General features: G+C 43.4%; 1 protein-coding gene and 1 long non-coding RNA gene across 4 annotated transcripts in view; one reads left to right on the top strand and one right to left on the bottom strand.

Moving 5' to 3' along the window:
* Nucleotides 1-25,637, top strand: part of LOC116748466 — an 88,869-nt gene that overhangs the window by 53,398 nt on the left and 9,834 nt on the right. For 2 of the 3 annotated variants that reach the window (XR_004348295.1, XR_004348296.1), the window contains 7 exons: nt 12,644-12,794; nt 13,176-15,991; nt 16,559-16,682; nt 17,320-17,413; nt 17,690-17,786; nt 19,815-19,935; nt 22,659-22,748. This is a non-coding gene — a long non-coding RNA (uncharacterized LOC116748466). The remainder of the gene's footprint in view (nt 1-12,643; nt 12,795-13,175; nt 15,992-16,558; nt 16,683-17,319; nt 17,414-17,689; nt 17,787-19,814; nt 19,936-22,658; nt 22,749-25,637) is intronic. The other variant, XR_004348297.1, reaches the window with a different exon arrangement.
* The window catches only part of CCDC3 (coiled-coil domain containing 3), a 100,780-nt gene continuing 89,194 nt past the window's right edge, over nt 14,052-25,637 (bottom strand). Inside the window, exon 3 of the mRNA XM_032621493.1 lies at nt 14,052-15,964. Coding sequence (XP_032477384.1) covers nt 15,689-15,964 — 276 coding nt within the window. The 3' untranslated portion in view covers nt 14,052-15,688. The remainder of the gene's footprint in view (nt 15,965-25,637) is intronic.

The raw sequence follows: 25,637 nt of genomic DNA, 5'->3' as shown, positions 1-25,637 counted from the left end.
CTAGGTATTTAACTTAATTTCTCTTTGTTAAATGTTTACTAGTTAAATCCTTTTGCAACAGGTAAAAGGGTAAACTTTGCTTTTCATTCCCTTATGGTACTTCCTCTGTAGCACCAAAGCTTGTTTTAAATTTCTGTCTTCTATACTTTGAATGTTGAGTGAATGATTTATTTAATTTGCTTGTGGTAGTGTGTGTGTGTGTGTGTGTACAACTGATTTTTGTATATTGATTTTTGTATCCTACAACTTTATTGTCTATTCTAACATTTTTGATGTGGTCTTTAGGGTTTTCTATATATAATAGCATGTCATCTGCAAATAGAGACAGTTTTACTTCTTCATTGCTGATTTGGATGCCTTTTATTTCTTGTGTAATTGCCAGGTTAGGATTTCCAGTACTCAGTTGAATAAAAGTGATCAGAATGGGTGTCCTCGTCTTGTTCTTGATCTTGGAAGATAAGCTTTCAGCTTTTTACTGCTGAGTGTGATCTTGGCTGTGGACTTGTCACACAAGGCTTTTATTATGTTGAGTTTCAGTCACTCTGTATCCACTTCATTGAGAGTTTCTATCATGAATGGATGTTCAGTTTTGTCTAGTACTCTTTTTTTTTTTTTTTTGCGGTACGCGGGCCTCTCACTGTTGTGGCCTCTCCCGTTGCGGAGCACAGGCTCCGGACGCGCAGGCTCAGCGGCCATAGCTCGCGGGCCTAGCCACTCAACGGCATGTGGGATCTTCCCGGACTGGGGCACGAACCCGTGTCCCCTGCATCGGCAGGCAGACTCTCAACCACTGCACCACCAGGGAAGCCCAGTCCAGTACTCTTTTATGTATTATTGCGATGGTCATATTAATCTTTGATTTTGTTAATGTGGTGTATTACATTGATTTGTGGGTGTTGAACCATGCTTGTATCCCTGAAATAAATCCCACGTGATCATGCTATATGATCCCATTAATGTATTGTTGTATTTGGTTGAATATTGAATATTGTTGATTTTTGAGGATTATTGCATGTATTTTCATCTGGGATATTGGCCTGTAATTTTCTTTTCTTGTAGTGTCCTTGTCTGGTTTTGGTATTAGGGTAATTCTGGCCTAGTAAAATGTGTTTACAAGTATTCTCTGCTTTTCTCTCTTTTTTTTTTTTTTTGGAAGAGTTTGAGAAGAATTTGTATTAGTTCTTCTTAAATGTTTGGAAGAATACACAAGCAAAGCCATCTGGTACTGGACTTTCACTTGTTGGGAGCTTTTTGATTACTTATGCAATCTCCTTGCTAGTAATTGCTTTGTCACATTTTCTATTTCTTCATGATTCAGTCTTGGTAGGTTTTATGTTTGTAAGAATATATGCATTTATTAAAAATTGTCCAATTTGTTGGCATATAATTGTACATAATAGTCTCTTATGATCCTTTGTATTTCTGTGATATCTGTTGTAAATTTCTGTTGTAAAATTTCATCTTTTATTGCTGATTTTATTTATTTGAGTCCTCTCTCTTTTTCTCCTGGTGGGTATAGTTAAAGATATGTTTAACTTTTTTTTTACCTCTTGAAAGACCAGCTCTTAGTTTCATTGATCTTTTGTCATTTTAGTCTCTGTTTCATTTATTTCTGCTCTGATATTTGATATTTCCTTCCTTCTACTAACTTTGGGCTTACTTTGTTCTTTTTCTAATTCCTTCCAATAGAGAGTTGTTTATTTGAGATATTTCTTGTTTCTTAATGTAAGCATTTATCACTTGAACATCTCTCCCATAACTGCTTTTGCTGCACCCCTTAAGTTTTAGTATGTTGTGTTTCCATTTTCATTTGTCTTGTGTTATTTTTTTATTTCTCTTAAAAATTTCTTCTTTGACCCATTGATTTTCAGTAGTGTATTTTTTAACCAACACATATCTGTGACTTTTCCAGTTTTTTTCTTGTAATTGATTTCTAGTTTCATACCATTATGGTTGGAAAAGATGCCTGATATAATTTCAGTCCTCTTAAATTTGTTGACTTGTTTTGTGACCTAATGTATGGCCTATCCTAAATAATGTTCCATGTGCACTTGAGAAGAATGTGTTGTCTGCTGCTATTGGATGGGATGTTCTTAAATGTCTGCCAAGTTTATCTGGTCTACCATGTCAGTTAAGTCCAGTGTTTTCTTTTCTTTTTTAAAGGTTTTTTTCTTTTTCTTTGGATATGGACCATTCTCCAAAGTCTTTATTGAATTTGTGACGACACCACTCCTGTCCCATGCTTTGGCTCTTTGGCTGTGAGTCATGTGGGATCCCAGCTCCCAAACCAGGGATCGAACCCGTACCCTCTACATTGGAAGGTGAAGTCCCAACCACTGGACCACCAGGGAAGTCCCAAGTCCAGTGTTTTCTTATTGATTTTCTCTCTAGATGATCGACCCATTGATGAAAGTAGAGTCAGTAGAAAAATAGTCCCTACTATTATTGTATAGCAGTCTGTTTCTTCCTCTAGGGCTGTAAATATTTGTTTTATATATTTAGGTTCTTCTATGCTGGGTGCATAAATATTTACAAATGTTATATCTTATTGTTGGATTGGCCCCTTTATTGTTACATAATTACCATCTTTGTCTCTTACTGCAACCTTTGTCTTAAGGTCTATTTTATCTAATATAAATATAGCTACCCAAGCCTTTTTTGGGTTTCTGATTATATGAAAGATCTTTTTTCCATTCCTTCACTTTTACTTTGTGTGTGTTCTTAAAGACAAAGTGAATCTCTTATAAGCAGCATACAGATGGGTCTTGTTTGTTTTTTTTTTTTAACATCTTTATTGGAGTATAATTGCTTTACAATGGTGTGTTACTTTCTGCTGTAGAACAAGTGAATCAGCTATATGTATACATATATCCCCATATCCACTTCCTCTTGCATCTCCCTCCCACCCTCCCTATCCCACCCCTCTAGGGGGTTACACCGCATGGAGTGGATCTCCCTGTGCGATGCAGCTGCTTCCCACTAGCTATCTATTTTACATTTGGTAGAGTGTATATCTCAATGCTACTCTCTCACTTCGTCCCAGCTTACCCTTCCCCCTCCCCATGTCCTCAAGTCCATTCTCTACGTCTGCATCTTTATTCCTGTCGTGCCCCTAGGTTCTTCAGAACCATTTTTTTTAAGATTCCATATATATATGTTAGCATACGGTATTTGTTTTTCTCTTTCTGACTTACTTCACTCTGTATGACAGACTCTAGGTCCATCCACCTCACTACAAATAACTCAATTTCATTTCTTTTTATGGCTGAGTAATATTCCATTCTATATATGTGCCACATCTTCTTTATCCATTCATCTGTCGATGGACACTTAGGTTGCTTCCATGTCCTGGCTATTGTAAATAGTGCTGCAATGAATATTGTGGTACATGACTCTCTCTGAATTATGGTTATCTCAAGGTATGCCCAGTAGTGGGATTGCTGGGTCATAAGGTAGTTCTATTTTTAGTTTTTTAAGGATGTATCAACTTACATCCTAACCAACAGAGCAAGAGTGTTCCCTTTTCTCCACACCCTCTCCAGCATTTATTGTTTGTAGGTTTTTTGATGATGGCCACTCTGACCGGTGTGAGATGATACCTCATTGTAGTTTTTGATTTGCATCTCTCTAATGATTAGCAATGTTGAGCTTCCTTTCATGTGTTTGTTGGCAATCTGTATATATTCTTTGGAGAAATATCTATTTAGGTCTTCTGCCCAATTTTGGATTGGGTTGTTTGCTTTTTTGATATTGAGCTGCATGAGCTACTTGTATATTTTGGAGATTAATACTTTGTCAGTTGCTTCATTTGCAAATATTTTCTGCGGTTCTAAGGGTTGTCTTTTCATCTTGTTTTTGGTTTCCTTTGCTGTGCAAAAGCTTTTAAGTTTCATTAGGTCCCGTTTCTCTAAGAGGTGGGTCAAAAAGGATCTTGCTGTGATTTATGTCATAGACTGTTCTGCCTATATTTTCCTCTAAGAATTTTATAGTATCTGGCCTTACATTTAGGTCTTTAATCCATTTTGAGTTTATTTTTTCTTTATAGTGTTAGGGAGTGTTTCTAATTTCATTCGTTCACATGTAGCTGTCCAGTTTTCCCAGTACCACTTATTGAAGAGGCTGTCTTTTCTCCATTGTATGTTCTTGCCTCCTTTATCAAAGATACGGTGACCATATGTGCATGGGTTTATCTCTGGGCTTTCTATCCTGTTCCATTGATCTATATTTGTTTTTGTGCCAGTACCATGTTGTCTTGATTACTGTAGCTTTGTAGTATAGTCTGAAGTCAGGGAGCCTGATTCTTCCAGCTCCGTTTTTTGTTCTCAAGATTTCTTTGGCTATTCGGGGTCTTTTGTGTTTCCATACAAATTGTGAAATTTTTTGTTCTACTCCTGTGAAAAAATGCCACTAGCAGTTTGATAGGGATTGCATGGAATCTGTAGATTGCTTTGGGTGGTGTAGTCATTTTCACAATGTTGATTCTTACAATCCAAGAACATGGTATATCTCTCCATCTGTTTGTATTGTCTTTAATTTCTTTCATCAGTGTCTTATAGTTTTCTGCATACAGGTCTTCTGTCTCCTTAGGTCGGTTTATCCCTAGGTATTTTATCTTTCTCTTGTAATGGTAAGTGGAAGTGTTTCCTTAATTTCTCTTTCAGATTTCTCATCATTAGTTTATAGGAATGCAAGAGATTTCTGTGCATTAATTTTGTATCCTGCTACTTTACCAGATTCATTGATTAGCTCTTGTAGTTTTGTGGTAGCGTCTTTAGGATTCTCTATGTTTAGTATCATGTCATCTGCAAACAGTGACAGTTTTACTTCTTCTTTTCCGATTTGGATTCCTTTTGTTTCTTTTTCTTCTCCGATTGCTGTGGCTAAAACTTCCAAAACTATGTTGAATAATAGTGGTGAGAGTGGGCAACCTTGTCTTGTTCCTCATCTTAGAGGAAGTGGTTTCCATTTTTCACCATTGAGAACGATGTTGGCTGTGGGTTTGTCATATATGGCCTTTATTATGTTGAGGTAGGTTCCCTCTATGCCTGTTTTCTGTAGAGTTTTTAATCATAAATGGGTGTTGAATTTTGTCGAAAGCGTTTTCTGCATCTATTGAGATTATCATATGGTTTCTATCCTTCAATTTGTTAATATGGTGTATCACATTGATTGATTTGTGTATATTGAAGAATCCTTGCATTACTGGGGCAAATCCCACTTGATCATGGTGTACGATCCTTTTAATGTGCTGTTGGATTCTGTTTGCTAGTATTTTGTTGAGGATTTTTGCATCTGTGTTCATCAGTGATATTGGCCTGTAGTTTTCTTTTTTTGTGACATCTTCATCGGGTTTTGGTATTAGGGTGATGGTGGCCTCATAGAATGAGTTTGAGAGTGTTCCTCCCTCTGCTATATTTAGGAAGATTTTAAGAAGGATAGATGTTAGCTCTTCTCTAAATGTTTGATAGAATTGGCCTGTGAAGCCATCTGGTTCCAGGCTTTTGTTTGTTGGAAGACTTTTAATCACAGTCCATTTCAGTGCTTGTGATTGGTCTGTTCATATTTTGTATTTCTTCATGGTTCAGTCTTGGCAGGTTGTACTTTTTAAAGAATTTGTCCATTATCTTCCAGGTTGTCCATTTTATTGGCATATAGTTGCTTGTAGTAGTCTCTTATGGTCGTTTGTATTTCTGCAGTGTCAGTTGTTACTTCTCCTTTTTCGTTTCTAATTCTGTTGATTTGAGTCTTCTCCCTTTTTTTCTTGATGTGTCTGACTAATGGTTTATCAATTTTGTTTATCTTGTCAAAGAACCAGCTTCTAGTTTTATTGATCTTTGCAGTTGTTTCCTTCATTTCTTTTTCATTTATTTCTGATCTGATCTTTATGATTTCATTCTTTCTGCTAACTTTGGGAGATTTTTGTTCTTCTTTCTCTAATTGCTTTAGGTGTAAGGTTAGGTTGTTTAATTGAGATATTTCTTGTTTCTTGAGATAGGATTGTATTGCTATAACTTCCCTCTTAGAACTGCTTTTGCTGTATCCCATAGGTTTTGGGTCATCATGTTTTCATTGTCATTTGTTTCTAGGTATTTTTTGATTTCCTCTTTGATTTCTTCAGTGATCTCTTGGTTATTTAGTGCCATATTGTTTAGCCTCCATGTGTTTGTATTTTTTACAGTTTTTTCCTGTAATTGATATCTAGTCGTATAGCATTGTGGTTGGAAATGATACTTGATACGATTTCAGTTTTCTTAAATTTACCAAGGCTTGATATGTGACCCAAGATATGATCTATCCTGGGTAATGTTCCATGAGCACTTGAGAAGAAAATGTATTCTGTTGTTTTGGATGGAATGTCCTATAAATATCAATTAAGTCCATCTGGTCTAATGTGTCATTTAAAGCTTGTGTTTCCTTATTTATTTTCTGTTTGGATAATCTGTCCATTGGTGAAAGTGGGGTGTTAAAGTCCCCTACTGTTATTGTGTTACTGTCGATTTCCCCTTTTATGGCTGTTAGCACTTGCCTTATGTATTGAGGTGCCCCTATGTTGGGTGCATGAATATTTACAAGTGTTATATCTTCTTGGATTGATCCCTTGATCATTATGTAGTGTCCTTCTTTGTCTCTTGTAGTAGTCTTTATTTTAAAGTCTATTTTGTCTGACATGAGAATTGCTACTCCACCTTTTGATTTCCATTTTCATGGAATATCTTTTTTCCATCCCCTCACTTTCATTCTGTATGTGTCCCTAGATCTGAACTGGGTCTCTTGTAGACAGCATATATACAGGTCTTGTTTTTGTATCCATTCAGCCAATCTGTGTCTTTGGTTGGATAATTTATTCCATTTACATTTAAGGTAATTATTGATATGTAAGTTCCTATTACCATTTTCTTAATTGTTTTGGGTTTGTTTTTGTAGGTCTTTTCCTTCTCTTGTGTTTCCTGCCTAGAGAAGTTTCTTTAGCATTTGTTGTAAAGCTAGTTTGTGGTTGCTGAATTCTCTTAACTTTTGCTTGTCTGTAAACATTTTAATTTCTCTGTCAAATCTGACTGAGATCCTTGCTGGGTAGAGTAATCTTGGTTGTAGGTTTTTCCCTTTCATCACTTTAAATATATTGTGCCACTCGCTTCTGGCTTGCAGAGTTTCTGCTGAAAGATCAGCTGTTAATGTTATGGGGGTTCCCTTGTATGTTATTTGTTGCTTTTCCCTTGCTGCTTTTAATATTTTTTTCTGTATTTAATATTTGATAGTTTGAATAATATGTCTTGGCATATTTCTCCTTAGATTTATCCTGTATGGGACTCTGTGCTTCCTGGACTTGACTATTTCCTTGCCCATGTTAGGGAAGTTTTTGACTATAATTTCCTCAAATATTTTCTCAGACGCTTTCTTTTTCTCTTCTTCTGGGACCCCTAAAATTCAAATGTTGGTGTGCTTAATGTTGTCCCAGAAGTCTCTGAGACTGTCCTCAATTCTTTTCATTCTTTTTTTCTTTATTCTGCTCTGTGGTAGTTATTTCCACTATTTTATCTTCCAGGTCACTTCTCCGTTCTTCTGCCTCAGTTATTCTGCTGTTGATTCCTTCTAGAGAATTTTTCATTTCATTTATTGTGCTGTTCATCATTGTTTGTTTGCTCTTTAGTTCTTCTAGGCCCTTGTTAAATGTTTCTTGTATTTTCTTCATTCTGTTTCCAAAATTTTGGATCATCTTTACTATCACTACTCTGAATTCTTTTTCAGGTAGACTGCCTATTTCCTCTTCATTTGTTTGGTCTGGTGGGTTTTTACCTTGCTCCTTCATCTGCTGCATACTTCTCTATCTTCTCATTTTGTTTAACTTACTGTGTTTGGGGTCTCCTTTGCGCAGGCTGCACGTTCGTAGTTCCTTTTGTTTTAGGTATCTGTCCCCAGTGGATGAGGTTGGTTCAGTGGCTTGTGTAGGCTTAGTGGTTGAGGGGACTGGTGCCCATGTTCTGGTTGGTGGGGCTGGATCTTGTCTCTCTGGTGGGCAGGGCCACGTCTGATGGTGTGTTTTGAGGTGTTTGTGAACTTAATATGATTTTGGGCAGTCCCTCTGCTAATGAGTGGGGTTGTGTTCCTGTCTTACTAGTTGTTTGGCCTGTGATGTCCAGCACTGGAGCTTGCTGGCTGTTGGGTGGAGCTGGGTGTTAGCATTGAGACAGAGATCTCTGGGGGAGCTCTCGACGATTTATATCACATGGGGCTGGGAGGTCTCTGGTGGTCCAGTGTCCTAACCTTGCCTCTCCCACCTCAGTGGCTCAGGCCTGACACCAGGCCAGAGCACCAATACCCTGTCAGCCACACAGGTGGAAATACATTTGCTCTTGATTCTTGCATGTTCCTGGCCTGTGAACATAAGAGACTTGTCTCCTGCAGCTGTTAAGATGAGTAGTTCTCTGCACCTGCCCACCAGAATCTTAAAAGTTTATATAGAGTTTCAGTCGCATATTCAGTGCCGATGGTCTCAACCCTGCCTTACCTCTCAAAGGCTGCATCCTTGGAAAAGCTATGTTTGTTTGTTTTTTAATCCATTCAGCCACTGTATATCTTTTTGTTGGAGAATTTAGTTCACTTACATTTAATGTAGTTATTAATAGATATGGACTTGTTGAAATTTTGTTAATTGTTTTCTGGATGTTTTGTAATTCCTCTGTTCCTTTCTTTTCTTGTTCTCTTCCCTTGTGATTTGATGGTTTTTCTGAGTGGTATGCTTAGATTTCTTTATCTTTTGTGTGTTTTCTGTATGGTTTTGCTTTGTGATTACCATGAAGCTTACATAAAACATCTAAGAGTTATAACAGTTTATTTTAAGCTGATGACAACTTAAGTTTGAATGATTCTAAAACTCTACATTTTTACTCTCCCCTCCCAGCACATTTTATGTTTTTGATGTCACATTTGCATCTTTTTATCTTTAGTATCCATTAACAAATTATTGAAGTTATAGTTATTTTTACTATTTTGCCTTTTAACCTTTATACTAGTTATATAAGTGATTAACCCACCACCATTGCAGCATTAGATTATTCTGAATTTGACTCTACATATTTACCTTTATCAGCAAGATTTATACTTTATGTTTCCTGTTACTAATTAGTGCCCTTTTATTCCAGCTTAAAGAAATCTTTTTAACATTTCTTGTAGGGTTAGTCTATTGGTGCTGAACTCCTTCAGTTTTTGCCTGTCTGGAAAACTCTCTCTCCTTCAGTTCTGATTTGTGTATATAGATTTTGCGTCCTGCAACTTTACTAAATTTGTTTATTAGTTCTAAGAGCTTTTTCTGGTGGAGTCTTTAGGGTTTTGTATATATAATATGTTCTCCTTCAATTCTGAAGGACAACTTTGCTGGGTAGGTTATTCTTGGTTGGTAGATTTTTTTCTTTCAGGAGTTTGAATACATATCCCAGCCCCTTCTGGCCTGCAAAGTTTCTGCTAAAATAATCTGATAATTTTGTGTGTGTTCTCTTGTATATAACAAGTTGTCTTTCTCTTGCTGCTTTTAAGATTTTCTCCTTGTCTTTATCTTTTGACAGTTTAATTATAATGTGTCTCAGCGTGAGTCTCTTTGTATTCATCCTTTTTGAAAATCTGGGCTTCCTGGATCTGGATGCCTGTTTCTTCCTCCAGGTTAGGGAAGTTTCAGCCATTATTTCTTTGAATTAGCTTTCTGCCCTTTCTCCTTCTCTTCTTCTGGCACCCCTATAAATGTGTGTATTGGTCTGTTTGATAGTGTCCCATAAATCCCTTAAGTTCTCTTCAATCTTTTATCTTTTGCTCCTGTGATTAGATGAATTCTACTGCCTTATCTCAAGTTTATGGATCTTTATGATTGATCTAGTCTGCTGTTGAAACCCTCTATTGAATTTTTCAGTTCACTTATTATACTCTTCAGCCTTGTGACCTGATTGGTACTTTTTAATATTTTCTATCTTTGTTGAAATTCTCACTTTGTTCATGCAAATGATGATGGAGCAAAGATGCTCCTGACCACACTGAGCATCTTTATGTCTGTTAGTTGAAGTCTGTTAGGTAACTTACTAACCTCTGTTTTATTAAGATCTGTGTCTGGAGTTTTATCTTGGTCTCTAGTTTGGAATATATTCTTCTGTTTCTTCATTTTCCTTGACTCTTTGTTTTTGCACATTAGATAAAGCAGTCTCCTCTCCCAGTCTTGCTAGAGTGGTCTTGTGTAGGAGATGAACCTTGAACCTTATCTATCAGGCTGGCTCATGCTCCTGTAACCTTTGTGATTGTCCAAGCCACCTTTTTTGTTCCTAGTACCTCCCAGTAGTTGAAGGTGTGCCAACTTGACAGGGTTCCAAAGGAAATGATCACAGCACCTACGTGAAGGCTGGTTGGTAGCTGGGCCCTCAGGCAGCAGCTGGGAAAGTATGTAGATAGGCATCTTCCAGAAAGAAATGGGAGCTGGGTGTTTTTGCCTACTCCCTCTGCACTGGGCCCAGGTGTATAGCTTTGTGGCCAGGGTGTGCTCTTGAGCCTTTTAAGAACTTCTTTGTTTGCTACATGAATGTAAGTCCTGTTTGCTATCAGAACCAAGCAATTTGGGTGCCTGCCCCTGAGGTGGCAGCCACAAAAGCTGGGGCACAGATATGTATACAAGTTCCTTCCAGGGAGATAACTAGCAACCTGGAGCAGGCTAGAAAAAGAGGGAGGAAGAGGTGTCTTCGGGCTTCCCTGGTCTTCGGAGAGGATCAGGGAATCAGGCCCTAGGTGCATAGTACATTAGAAGGCTGACCCTCAGGCGGAAGCTTTTGAAGTATGCAAAGAGACCCCTTTCAGGGAAAGACTGGGAGACTGGGCATTTCTGTTTGCTTCTTCTATGCTGATCCCTGGGGGGATGGCCAGTTTAAAACTGCCTCTGTTTTCTGTAGTCCTATGGGACTTGTAAATGGAAGCACTGGTGACTGTCAGAGCCAGGTGATCTGGGGACCCATCAGCTACCAGCAGCCACAAAGGCTGGGGTGCAGACTTGTGTACAAGTTTCTTTCAGGGAGATTCTGGCAACTTGGAGCAGGTCAGAGAGAGAGGAGCAGGTCAGAGAGAGAGGACAGGGGTGGTGTCCACTGGCTTCCCTGGTCTTTGGGGAGGATGGCAGTCAGCCCCTAGATATGGGCTCAATTAGAAGCCTGACCCCCAGGCAGCAGCTTTTAAAGTATCCAAGTAGACCGCATTCAGGGAAAGACTGGGAGGTGAGCGTTTTTTCCCTGCTCCCTCTGCACTGACCCCGAGGTGATGGCTGAAGTGAGTGCTTGTGCCCTTTAACAACTGCTGCTTCTTTTGCTATAGTCTGTGGATCTCATGGACGCAAACCCCATTGGCTTTCAGAGCTAGGTGTATGGAGGCCCACCCCTCGGGTAGGAGTCTTAAAACCTGGGGGTTGTAGATGTGGGGTGCAAACCCTTCACCCCTCAGGGAGAAGCTGGCATTCGGGGACTTCCTTCCACAAACTGTACAGTCTGTGCCAGGGCTGGGGTTTATGGCAGCAGCATGTCTCAGCCTTTCCTACTCATACATAGGAAAGACATAGGTGTTTTCTTGGTCCCTCATTGTATAAGAGGTCCTTAGCCAGTTTGAGTTTCTTTCAGAGGGAGTTGCTCTGTGTGTAGTTGTTCACTAGGTGTGTCTGTTGGAGGAGGGGGCGTCCAGGAGCCTTCTGTGTCACCATCTTAAAACACAGCTTCAATACTTTCTAAACTGTTTTGGTTTTTCCTGGGATGGATAAATCTGAGCATGACTGGAGGATAAGGGCAGGATTCCCCAACGAAGAAAAGATTTATAATAAAAGAGGGAACATTGGTGGAGCCAGGTTTTGAGAGGAGCGATATGAACTCAGGATAACAGGGCAGGGATTTGACCCTGGATGTGGCCCAGAGGGATGAGCCTTCCTTTGAGTTGGAAGGGAGGAGAGAAGGGGGGTAAACTAGACAGTGTGAGTGACAAGCTAGTATGGATGAAGAACGTCCCCTGCCATATCAGTAAACAAAGGATGTTGCGGCCATCAAGCTAGCAGCCACTGCAGCGGCCCTGACTGTGCACCCTGAGGGGATTCAGGATGGAGAAAAACAGGACACTGGCCCTAGCTAGTTAAGGTGCATATCAAAGGAATGACTTCAATAAGCCCAGACTCTCGCATCTTCCCATATGTAGAAAATTCGTTAACTTGCGATGTCTGTTTTTTTCTTTAACCACCATCTTTCAGTGTTTTATCTGGTTGTGTTTTGCTTTGTTTCTGCAAAAGCTCCCGCGTACCCTGGCTCCTCACTGAGTAAAATGCAATTCTCAACCTTTAGGTTGTGCTTTTTTTTTTTTTTTTTTTTGGTGGTACGCAGGCCTCTCACTGCTGTGGCCTCTCTCCCGTTGCAGAGCACAGGCTCTGGACGCACAGGCTCAGCGGCCATGGCTCACGGGCCCAGCCGCTCCACGGCATGTAGGGTCTTCCCGGACCGGGGCATGAACCCATGTCCCCTGCATCGGCAGGCGGACTCTCAACCACTGCACCACCGGGGAAGCCCTAGGTTGTGCATTTGTTAATTCGACCCTAGGAAGGTGAGCAAACACATTTCTGATGGACTATATTTTCTTGGTAAATTTGCAGGAACAACCAGCTACTGAATGTGAAAGAAAAGGAGGTAGTTCAGAAATAAGGAAAATGGAAAGGAGCTGGAATATTGTATGGCAATTGGACGAGAAAATTACGTGGAATCCCACCAGACACTCTTATTTCTGACATGCATTGGGCCTTTCTGGTGAGTATTTATCACTATAATATAGATGATTATTGTGAGTAATATTATTGAGTACGTGTGGGGTGTCAGGTATCATGCTATCAAAGCATCTGTATGAGTAATTTCAGGCCTCCTCACAGCCTTTACAGTAGGAGTGATTATCCCCATTCTACAGGTGAGCTCGTGCAAAGAGAAAAGAAGATAGGGTTGGAGGTTTGACTGGCCACCTGTCCTAGTTGTGTACACGGGGCAAGTTAATCTCTTGAAGCCCCAGATTCCTCTTGGAAAATGGCGATCAGAATCACTATTTATGAAATTATTAGGAATATTAAGTGAGATGTGTGTGTGAGAGCCTAAAGCATTCTGGGTACTTAGTTGTTTTTTTTTTTTAAACCATCATAGAATGTGGGCGTTGCTGAGCCAACAGCTGATCCATAGTTGTTGTGATTGGATTTTGCGTTCTCTCTCCCCAAAGGAAGGTGAGGATTTGCACCACAGAAGCGGGAATCCCTGTTAACTTCTGCTGTCAGGCAGGTACACAAATGCGTGATGTGTGTTAAAAAAAAAAAAAAAAAAAAAAACCCAAACGGGGGGTGGGTGCGATAGTAGCAGAGACAGCGGCCTGAACTGTAGCCCAGTGAAGGTTGACATTCAAACACAGAAACCTCATCCCCACGTGAGGTGTGGCCCACATGCCACCAGTTTGTAACTCCTGGGGACCCTAGTTTAAAGATACTAGATTCTGTCAGCCTCTTGCTTATTATGTGACTTTGGCAAAGTCATTTAGCCTCCTTGAACCGCTGAGTGGAACTAAACCATGGTACACAGCTCAGAGATAGTGCTACGACAGGTCGACCAATGTGTGTCAAGTTCTGAGCAATTCTTGGGTTTTTCTTGCATGAACAATTCCTACTAATACAACGAGCGGGTGGCGAGGGCTGCCGTAAGATGACAACGTAGCAGATAATGGGGACCTGGGAGTTCCTGTTGGCACAGATCCTAATGTACTTTTGAAGACATTGATTAGTGAAGCTGCATGTCCCTCGTGAGGTGAGGTCAGGATAACACTGCTTGTCTGCAGGTGTGTTGAGAGATGGGAACCCGGGGAGAGACACGGTTAGCCTCATCCCAACGGGGAAAGCAGAGGAGGCTTCAGCTCAATCTCCTAAATGCCTCAGGTGTGACCCACAGATGCTTCCCCCCGAGGATCTAAATGGCCTTTTCAGGCCAAAGCTGGAAATCCTGCAGGACCCCTGCTCCAAAAGATACACGCATTGCTTTACTGCTGTGGCTGAACTACTGGCTCACGTTTATTGAAAAGGCAGAACATAATACATCCAAAGAGATCCAGCTTCCACAGTTCTCCAAACGCTGGCTGTAAATCACCGTTAGGCTTGTCATTCCCTTGGGTGGCAGCAAAACTGCTGTAATGAAACGTCCCTGGGAAGAATAAACCACAAGACGTGCCTTCTATTGTACCAGACCATGAAGATTACAGCTGATAAAGTGCTGGCAGAAGCTTAGCGGTAAAGAGCCCTTGAGCAAAAGTCCCCATGCTGTGCAGTCCAGGGCGTTGGCTTCTCCTCTGAGGCCATCGCCTACCATCAAGACCCAAGTGTCACAAGGCTCACGCCCCAGGCGTGCTGCCAGAGCAAGAAGGACATGGTTTTTCTAAAGGCAGGGGATGGAAATCTGACCCTAACTGCCATTTCCAATGGAGAGGACGGCATTGTCGGGCCCTCCTGAATCTGGGGTGGTAAAGGGGCAGCTTCTACCTAAAACAGCAGGGAAGGGACACTGGTTGGTTTGGAGAACCATCATCAGAAGATAACCAAGGGATGGGCACTTCTTAGTCACACAGCTGGGACGCGATCACATGTGGCTAAGTGAAGGGCTCAAGTGTTAGGTATTGTGAATATCTTTTACTTTCAATGCTCTCTCTAGAGGTTTCTTCCCAAAGAAGGTGAAGCGATCGTACAGAGGATCTAATGCAGTGAGAAGCGGGCTGATGTGCAAACACTACTCCCAGGGTCTGTCTGGACAGTCCAGGTGGGTGCAAAGCATTTGCATAAAGAAGCCAAGATCGGAATGCCCTCAACAAGCCCTTTTGGGAGCAGAGCAACGAGGCAAGGTCCCCAGACCCCAGTAGGTAAGGAGGTGTCTTTGCACAACAGAAATTCACAACATATTGGGTCAGCTCCCCTCGAATTCAGAGAAGTTGGAAGTAATCACTGAGCAAACAGTAAGTCAGAATTTAGTAGGGGCTGAGATACTGTTCGAGCTCCTCCAACTTAGAAGTGTGCTTTCATGAAACAGGACAGGACCATAAAGGCAATTCCCTTTTAAAGTGGCCCATGGGAAACCTCTGTAACTCTGGATAGCTGAGGTTGGAAATCAGGTATAATTCTTCTTACTTAATTACCTGCCACCTCTAGCTCCACTCCCTGACTTGTGATGAGCTCCGTAAGTCTTAACGACACCAGAAGATTCCACGACCTATCATTCCTTCAAACCAATGGTTGTCCTGCTGCTGAGAGCTGGGACCACACTCCCTTTCTTCGGAAATGGAGGCTGAACCCCTTGAGTTCTGTACCTCTAGAGATTCTAAAATGTTCTTTCCCTAATAAGTGCACTTTTTCCAAGCTGCTCCTGGAAGCCAGGGACAGGCCCCAGGCAAGCATATGGCACTGCTGGCATCAGAGCACTGGGTCTGGGACAAGGGAAGGGCAGGAGGCCAGCAGCCAAGGAGATAGGAGACTTGCCCTGTAAACCAACTAGACGCTACCAAATGCACAGTAAAAATATCATCATCTACAAGAGTTCTTGAGCTATGTGCACGTCTAAACCCAGTGTCCTTTTCCACTCCCCGTGAGAGGCCTCAGCGGGTACCAGGTGAGGCCAAGGCTCCATCCCTGCTACCCCCGCAGGTAGGCGGCGCCCGCGGGCTCACGGCCCAGCGCGTTGATGTGCGGGAGCGCGCCTGCCGCGGCCACCAGCTTCTCGCTCAGCTTCTGGTTCAGCAGCTCCAGGTGGCGGCCATTCTTCCGCGCCTGCCGCAGGGACCTCTTGACCTTCTTCACCCGGTCCCGCAGCTGCTTGTTCCGCTTCTCTAGGGTGGCCACCTTCTGCTGCAGCTTCTTGACGTGGTCCTCCTCCTCAAACAGGGCCTTCTGCACCGAGGAACACATGAGCTGGGGAGGAAACACCAGGAGACGCAGGTGAGTTTCAGAAAACCTCCCCAGGTAAGCTTCCTGGTGCTGCCAGCCCGGCAACACAGACCCCCGATGTCACCAATGGCCCCAACCCGGGATAAGGACAGTCCTCATGCCCCCTTCTTGTTTTCACCCTGTGGACCCCAAATACAGGGCCCCTCTTTTTTGCTTTCTGTGTTTGGGTACCCTAGATAATTTTGTTTTCAAAAGATACTCCATGGTTTTGTCTTCTTACGTGCCTACCGATTTGCATCCTATTGAGTCCCTGTTGGAGCAGGTCACGCTTCACTTTTTGCTCTCATTCAGCAGTTTCGCCTGTTCAATTCTAATCTGACTCTAGAACATTTTACAGTAAAGCCCAAGCTTGAGGATCACCCACTTGGACTTGGAAGCGAAACTGGATCCACAGAGGGCCTTCAGCGTATTTCCAACGAAAGGGCTTTGCCTGTGCTGAGCTGCAAATACCCTCATTCTGGAAACATATCTAGTCATCGTGGGATGGGCTGGAAGTGAGTGTCTCTTTTGAAAAACTGAGTTTTTGTTTCTTACCTAAGCCCCCTTGGTTTCTTACAGAAAAAAGAGGTATTCTAAATATGTCACTCTAGCAAGAAGGACAGAGCTCTGGTGACCCAAGAAGTAAGAGAACAAAACCCGAAACAGAAAGATGCACAGAGAATATGAATAGTCTACAGGAAAGGTAAATATCTCTTAATCTCTTATATGAAAAACTTAATAAGATAAATGCAAAATAGATCCACAATGGATTGCTTTTCTTTTAACAAAATGAAATTTCGATTTTACCCTTTGGTAAAATCAGAATCAGCATTTGGGGAAACAGGCATTCTCTTGTAGGCATTCTCATATACTGCGGGTAGAGTGTAAACTTCTATAAAGAACAATCTGTGTCAAAATGAAAATTGCATATACCCTTTGATCTAGTCATTCTGATAGAAACACTCCCATATGTGCAAATGTATATTTATATATTATATATAATAATATAATTGTATTTTATTTATACACACACACACATAAAACAACTCTAAGAAGGTTGAGGAATGACATTAGCATCGTGGCCATATGAGACATCCCTCTTCCCGCCCGCAACAAAAATGGCATCACGAACAAAAGTGACTTTAAGAGAACTGTGGGATCCACCAAGGGACCCAGGAGGAGTCTTGCCCACACATTGCATCTATGCATGCCTGTCTTCCTGATTGCTTGCCTGTCTCTAGTATTCTATTGTGTCCACAGAACCTGTTTTTCCCTGTATATGCAAATTGTATGTTTATAAGTGAAAATGTTAATACATTAAATGATTGTTCATTTTAAAGCATAAGAAAAAAAGACGAACATCAGTCCTGGCTGTGGACCCTTCAGTGGTCCGCGAGCTTCCTCCGGCCCCTCTCAGGCAAAGAACCTCAACAGGTATTTCTCAAAGGAGCTATACAAATGGCCAACGAGTATATGAGAAGGTGCTAGACATCACCAATCAGGAAAATACAAATCAAAACCACCGTGAGGAGCAGGCAAGCAAAGGCACCTGTTGTTCTCACTGCCCCCCACCCCTGCTCTGCTGCAGCAGGGGTCCCAATAAAGCCCTGACTGAACTTGGCCTCTGATCAATTTCTGTTGATTAAGGAGGCCAAGAACCCTAGTTGGTAACATATTTTGTGTGCCCAACGTGGGGCTTGTCCCTTCTAGGGGAGAGGATCTGGGCACCTCCGGGACCACCGAACGCAGCTTCCCCGTGGGTGACAAGCGGCCACCTGAACCTCTTGTTTCAGCATCACCTCGTTTGGTAAGTCTGCCTTTCTGGCCCCCGAGAGGCCTCGGTACCCTCATTCAGGCAACGCTTCTCCCCTCCCCTTTGTCCCTCACCATTTTCCCTTTCCCTCTCCTGAAATCTCTCTACTTCTCTCTCTCTCCTCTCCTCCTTCTGTCCTTCCAAGAGAGTGGATGTCAGGCAAGCTACAGCTCCCTCCGGCCGGCAATGGCTCACCGTGATGGGTGACAAGCAGAGGTGGGAGAGGCTTCCATCACACCTTGCAGACCTTGGTCCAGCGGGCTCTCCCTGACTGGAGATTTATGAGAGCGATAGAGGTTCAAACCTCATATCGTGTAGTGGGCTGTAAGTCTGATCGTCGCCATATTCTCACCTTTATTTTCCTGCCACCAAGAGAAGTCCCATTGGGAACGAGCTGAAGTGGCAGATTTCTATATACTGGTGCATGCGTGGGTGAGAGTCCCACCGGTGGGTCGGGGACCCACAGACGACATACAACTGGCTGGTTTCCGGGCTTGATCACCCCGGATGGGCAGTGGACAGGGTGCTCCCTCCTTCACTGGCCCTTTCTGGAAGCATGCAGATTGGTACCTGAATAGACAGCCGCAGGGGGCGGGCTGAAAAGGCAATCTCTCTGTCTCTTTCTCATTTTCAGGCTTTTCTGTCCCTCCTCCCTTTACCTCTCCCTTGGTCCTTACCCCTACCCTCCCATCCCCTTAATCCTGAAAACTTCCTGTTTGTGTCTTTAAGTTTTGCGATTGGTATCTTTGTGATGTAGTTTTTGTCCAGCTGTTCCTGGAAGTCACTGCCGACATTGTGAGCACATACAAACACAGCCCGCATTGCCTGAGACTCCAGCCTTGGGTTACTTAGTGGGATTTCAAAGAACAAAAAGAAAAGACAGGAGCTTGCATCTCCCTCTCCTCTGCACTTGCAATGTCGCTATTCTGCCCGGGCTCTCAGGAACTACCTGATTCATCTGTAGTCCCCCAGACTGAGGGGGGAAAAAAAAGGCCATTTTAAATTCAAGCGGGAAAACTATGAGATCTCTGCTTCTACAGAAATTAACTTGTCTAGCTTAAGCTATGGGTTTAATTAATACAGACCCATCTTTAGAGTCATCAACATAAAGTACAATACTTTCATTGTATCTAGGGTTACTGGAAGTCAATAAGTGTACATTGTTCCTGTTATAAAAATCTGTCAACAGGGACAATAACCTGATATGATTAAATTTTTAAGTAAATGTAACTGGGATAAGAACTTTTTGCTAAACTACATAGGAATAATTATGTTTTGGAAACATCCCTCTAAAACAGTCTCTCCCATTTTTGGTGAATTTGAAGCTAAAGTAATTAAGGTAGGAATTAATTGTATATGTAGGCCATTTCAAATAAGATAAACTATTGGAACATTAATTGCTAAACAGGTCTAAATTTACCTACTTTTGTCTTCTTGTGAGAGAGAAATTAAGCTGTTTGGTGCCACCTTGAGATGTTCGCTACCAATTTGTGGAATGCTAATGTGAAAGACAGTTCATGGTGGCTTAAGGAAAGTAGGATGTGTTAAGAAAAGAAGGTACGAGGAATGGGAATATATTTTGTTGAAAGGAAAAAGGATGACTTTGTCCTAGAGCTGGCTGTTTCTGAATGGGGAAAGAATAAGGGACAAAGTATGGCTACAGAAAGTTGCAGGTTTGCGGAAGAGGAACATTAGGAACTTTGGTCAGGATTTTCTATGGTCAGGATTTTCTAAGGTTGGATTAAATTTAATTAGGTAAATGGGTTTTATTAAGAGTAGGTTGATGCAAGACTGGGCTTGGTTTCTCTCTCGTAAAAAAAGTTTTCCCGGGATCAGGTTCAAAGTCAGCCCCCACCTTTCCCCCCTTCGGGAAGTAGCGATGGCAACAGAGGGCTTATTAGAGTCAACAGCCCCTTCTCAATGGGAGACTTAGGAAACCCATAAGGCAGGTTCTCAGAGAACCCTGACAAGTTTAGGGATGAATTTATCAGGCTGGGATTGACATTCTCTCTCACCTGGCAGGACATCATGGATTATTCTGGCCCACTGTTGCACCCCAGATGAAAAGGAGCGCATACTGAGAAAGCCCAGGGAACACACACATGGCCTACTGGCCACCAGTCCACATGGCCAAGTTTATCAGGTAGGTGGGACGCAATCCCAGAACATGACCCATGCCGGGACTGTGAAGATTGTGTAGGCCAAGCTAGGATGAGACGTTAGATTACTTGTCTGTCAGAAATAATGAAAAGGTGTATGGTGAAGCCAGTAAATTGCAATAAGGTCTGAGAGGTTACACAGGAAGAAGGTGAGAGCCCAGCAGGCTTCCTGAGCCGGGTGACAGAGGCATTCAGGAAGGACACCAATACAGACCCTGAGTCTGCAGGAGGGAGGACACTCTGGGCCATGCATTTTATCACCAAGCCCACTCCTGATATCTGGAGACAGTTCCAGAAGCTTGCGGCTGGGCCCCAAGCCCCGCTGTCAACCCTGAGGAGGCCTTCAAGGTCTGTAACAACCAAGACTTAACAGAGGAGGCCAATGAGGATAAGAGGCTAATAAAGAAGACGCAGCCTCTGGCCGCTCTGATCCACCCACCACCTCGAGGGGACCCTGGAGGGCCGAGAAGGCTGGACAGACCACCAAGAAGCCCCTTGGACCCAAACCAGTGTGCCTTTTGTCAGAAAGGGGGCACTGGGAGGCGGAATGTCCTGGGTGCCCTCCTGTGGGATGCCCGAGCGCCTCCCTGGCTCCAGATCCATCCTCGTGACTGCAGCGGAGCCTCGGGTCACCCTCGATGTGGCAGGTAGGAGAACTGAATTTATTGTAGACGCTGGAGCCGCCTGCCCTGCTCTGACTTGGCCGGCTGGCCCCCTCTCCAGCCATGACTGTGCTGTGACGGGAGTCGATGGACAGCCAAAGGAAAGGCGATTTACCATCCCCTCTTGCCTGTGGAATCGGGTCCATTATTATTACTCACTCCTTTTTGTACATGACAGAATGCCCTGTCCCTTTCCTCGGGAGAGATAAGTTAGGAGCTAGTATATTCTTAGGTCAGGGTGAATCCAAGAAGGTAATCCGAACGGAGAATGCATCTATTAATAGTCCCAGATGACCCACCTGTTGGGCATCAAAATATGCCCCAAGACATCCCCCAAGAAATTACAGAACAGGTAGATCCTGCAGTTTGGGATACCTCGGTGCCAGGAAGGGCAAAACGTGTTCCCCCAATAAAAATAAGGTTAAGGCCTGGGGAAAAATACCCCTGGAAGACACAATATCCTTTAAAGCCTGAGGCCCTGAGGGGAATCCAACCGCTGCTCAGCAGATTCCTGAAACACGGACTCATTAGGCCCTGCCAATCCCCTTGCAGCACCCCGAACCTCCCCGTACAGAAGCCTAACGGGGAGTGTCGGTTTGTGTAAGACTTACGAGCATTAATGAGAGCTTTGCAATTAGGGAAGGATAAGAAATTAAATATTTTCACTGACTCTAAGTATGGGTTCCACGTGCTACATGCTCATGTTGCCAGATGGAAAGAAAGAGGAATGTTAACCACTAGAAGTTTCCCCATAAAACATAAAGATTTGATTCTGGTCTGTTAGAAGCAGTGTCGCTTCCTACCCAGGTAGCAGTAATGCACTGCAGGGGCCATCAGAGGGATGGATCTTTTGTGATCTTTTGCGAGCCAAGGGAACAGCAAAGCTGATCAAATTGCAAAACAGGCAGCTCAGTTGCGGGAGCCTGAACAAGTTAAGGCTCTAGTGATTGGCCCCCCCTGAACTCCCTAGCCTTCCCCAGTTCTCCCCCCCAGGAATAAGAAAATGCTGAGAAATGGAGCTCTGAGAAGGGAAGCACAGGCTGGCATCAAAAGGAGGATGTTTCTAATCCCTGAAGCCCAACAATGGAGACTCACCAAGAGCTTACATGACGCCACCCACTACGGGAGGGATGCACTATGGGACTTGAGGCAAAAGGCTTTTTCAGGAAAGGGGCTTGAAAGAACAATAAAACAAGGAACGCTTGCCACGCCGGTAATAAACCACAGGCCCATCCAATCCCCCCTTCGTTACTCAGGCCAATTCAACGCCGAGGGACATACCCGGGGGAAGCCTGGCACTTAGATTTCACCCAAATGCCCCCACAATCAGGATATAAATATCTTATGGTGTTTGTTGATACTTTCCCCACCCGATCTGAGAACGCCCCACAAGTCTGTAAGTCCCTTTTAAAAGAAAGAATTTTTCGGTTTGGACTTCCAAAGTCCCTGCAGAGCGATAACGGGCCCTCTTTTTATAGCCAAAATCACACAGGGGCTCACAACAGCCCTAGGGCTAGACTATAAGCTACACACCTCTTGGCACCCCCAGTCTTCAGGGAAGGTAGAGAAAATGAACCATCCTTTAAAGAAAACCTTAGCAAAGCTCTGCCCAGAGACTCATGCACCCTGGACCAACCTGCCTCTTATTGCACTCCTCAGGGTCCGTGTAGCCCCCAGGAGTGGTCTGAAACTTAGTCCCCTTGAAATGACCTACGGGAGACCTTTTCTTACTACTGACATTCTACTGGATGAGGAAGTGAACCAGACCCTGAGATATATTATTCTAGGACAAGTTCAGAAAGCAATCCAGGACTATGCCTACAAGGCACTGCCAGCTCCCACTAAAAATACAGAGGAAGGAGCAGTTCCTTCACAAATAAACCCCGGGGACCCAAGTTCTTCTCAACATCTGGAAAGAGAGCTCCCCCAAAGACCAACTATTGCCAACTATTACTCTTAAAGTAATTTAAACCACCCCCACTGCTGTCAAACTGCAAGGGGTATCTGTTGGGTACATCTGTCCAGACTAAAGCTTTTACTTCCAGAAACCCCACGGGTCACAACAGAAGAACAATGCACCTGTGAGCTAGCGGAAGATCTGAGATGCCTATTCCAAAGACAGGTACCATCAACAGGTAAGTAAAATGATGTAGTGAGTTGGCTCCTATTTGAAGCCTTAATGGGACTTGGGACCTCTCTCGTTTCCTTGGCTGATGTGGTTCTTGACAATCGTCTGGCCCTTGAGTACCTTCTGGCAGAGCAAGGCAGAGTTTGTGCGGTAACTAATACTTCCCGCTGCACTTGGATCAATGCAACAGGACAGGTAAAAGTTAATATTAAGGAAATAGAAGCTCAGGCAGAGCGGCTTCATCATTTTGGCAGGGGTGATATCACCTTCCTCGTCTGGTGGTCAACAGTCAAGGAAGCCCAAAGTTAACCTGGTTCCTTCCCTTTCTAGGCGCTTTAATGGCAATTGTTCTCCTCCTTTTTAGCCTTTGTTTTGTTTAACCTTTTGGTTAAGTTTGTGTCTTTTAGGCTCCAACAGTTTGAAGTAAGGCTCACGATGGCCCAAGAAATTCAGCCCATTCCAGCGGAAAGTGGCCCAGGTCCCTACAGGTCCTTGGAACAGTCAGGTCCTTCTCCTCTAGGGGAGGCTAGGGTCTTTCAGAAGAAGAGACCTTCAGCCTCTTACCCCTTAATAAATGTGTAGAGTCTCTTAGGGGGGAATGAGACAGGCTGGGACCTGGGACCCTATACTGCAGTGCTGCAATGCTTACACCTGGACATACCTCTCCTCAAGCAACAAATTAAAAGAAACCGTATGGGACTAAAAATTACTGTGTGCATGCTCAGTTGGGGCAAATTGTAGACAAAAGATACAAAGAGACCAAAAACACCCAACTGCCATTTTGAGGAGCCTGGAGCAAAAGCAGGGCACTGCGCATGCCCCCGGCACACAACACCACCTAAGCTACCCCTTCGGCCCAACCCCTGGACACACCCCTACCTTCACCCCATGTAAGGAACAAGCTCGCCCCCTCTCGGCGTGGGCAAGCAAGGGAACCTGTTGTTTGTTCTCGCTCCCCCCTGCTGCTGCAGCAGGGGCCCCAATAAAGCCTTGCCTGAAAAAAACAAACAAAACCCACAATGAGGAATCACTCACACCTGTCATCAAAAAGACAAGAAATACAGTTCCAGTTCAAGATGGTGACATAAGAGGATTCTGAGCTCACCTCCCACCACGGACACACCAAATCTATAGCTACATACCAGGCAACCGAGAAAAAAACGCACACTGAAGCAGGTAGGAGAGGCTGAGACAATCTCATCATAAACCCGGTGCGGCAACCTGCAATCAAGAGGGAACTGACGACGGAGCTTATCCCTGAGGAGCAAAGGGGTTGAACCCCACATCTGGCACCCCAACTTTTAAGACCTTCACCTAAGAGACGAGCCCCCAAAACTTCCAGGTTTGAAAGCCACCAGGGCTTGCCTCCCTGAGACCCACAGGCTATGAGTGAACTGAGAACAGTTCTTAAAGGGCTCACACAGGCTCACCTGGCTACCCAGCACCAAGGCCCAGTGCAGAGGCAGCTGACTGAAAAGCACCCGATTCGCTTATCTGAAAGCTTTGGCCTGAGGGGCAGGCTTCTCACTGAACACACAACGAAAGGCCAACTGAAATACTCGACAGAGACTATGGCCTCTTTTTGAATTATGGTTTTCTCAGGGTATATGCCCAGTAGTGGGACTGCTGGAAGTCATGTACCAACATGTTCATTGCAGCTCTATTTACAATAGCCCAGAGATGGAAACAACCTAAATGCCCATCATCGGATGAATGGATAAAGATGATGTGGCACATATATACAATGGAATATTACTCAGCCATAAAAAGAAACGAAACTGAGTTATTTGTAGTGAGGTGGATGGACCTAGAGTCTGTCATACAGAGTGAAGTAAGTCAGAAAGAGAAAGACAAGTACCGTATGCAAACACATATATATGGAATTTAAGGAAAAAAATGTCACGAAGAACCTAGGGGTAAGACAGGAATAAAGACACAGACCTACTAGAGAACAGACTTGAGGATATGGGGAGGGGAAAGGGTGAGCTGTGACAAAGCGAGAGAGAGGCATGGACATATATACACTACCAAACGTAAAATAGATAGCTAGTGGGAAGCAGCCGCATAGCACAGGGAGATCAGCTTTGTGACCGCCTGGAGGGGTGGGATAGGGAGGGTGGGAGATGCAAGAGGGAAGAGATATGGGAACGTATGTATATGTATAGCTGATTCACTTTCTTATAAAGCAGAAACTAACACACCATTGTAAAGCAATTATACTCCAATAAAGATGTTAAAAAAAAAGACTATGGCCTTCGGGAGCCATTGTCATGCTTTCCCTCTGCCCCACCTTAGGTTGTGGTGCCTCCAAGAAAGGGGCTTATGTACACATCTGACACCTAGCTTTTGTGTCTGTCAACCAGAGAACACATCCCTTGATACCGTGGCTCTGGTGGCCAGCGGGGCTTGTGTTCATGGGTTCCTCAGGATGGTAGCAAACAAAGAAATAGTTCTTAACTGGCTATTACCACAGGGTTCAAGGCAGAGGGAGCAGACAGAAATACCCATCTCCCAGTCTTCTAAAAGAGATATTTGCAAACTGTAAAAGCTTCTACATGAGGGCTTGGCTTCCAATCAGCCTGAATCTAGGTGCTGACTGAAATCCTCCCCTGACAGGTCTCGGCACACCCTCAACTACTGCAAGCCACTAAGAATAAAGTAGGCTTCTTGGACAATCAATCACAAAGGTTTGAGAGATATCCAAGAGCTAGGGCAGAGTCGAACGATAAGGTTCATCTCCTACACAAAGCCACTCCTTCAAGACTGGGAGAGGTAGTTGTTTCATCTAACGCATATAAGCCATAGGCTGTCGAGGAAAAATGAAGAAACAGAGGAATATTTCCAAAGGAAAGAATAAGATAAAACCTCAGAAAAAGACCTTAATGAAATGGAGATG

The sequence above is a fragment of the Phocoena sinus genome, chromosome 2 (assembly GCF_008692025.1).
Source record: "Phocoena sinus isolate mPhoSin1 chromosome 2, mPhoSin1.pri, whole genome shotgun sequence".
NCBI classification, from domain to species: domain Eukaryota; kingdom Metazoa; phylum Chordata; class Mammalia; order Artiodactyla; family Phocoenidae; genus Phocoena; species Phocoena sinus.
This window is presented reverse-complemented; position numbering and strand designations above follow the sequence as displayed.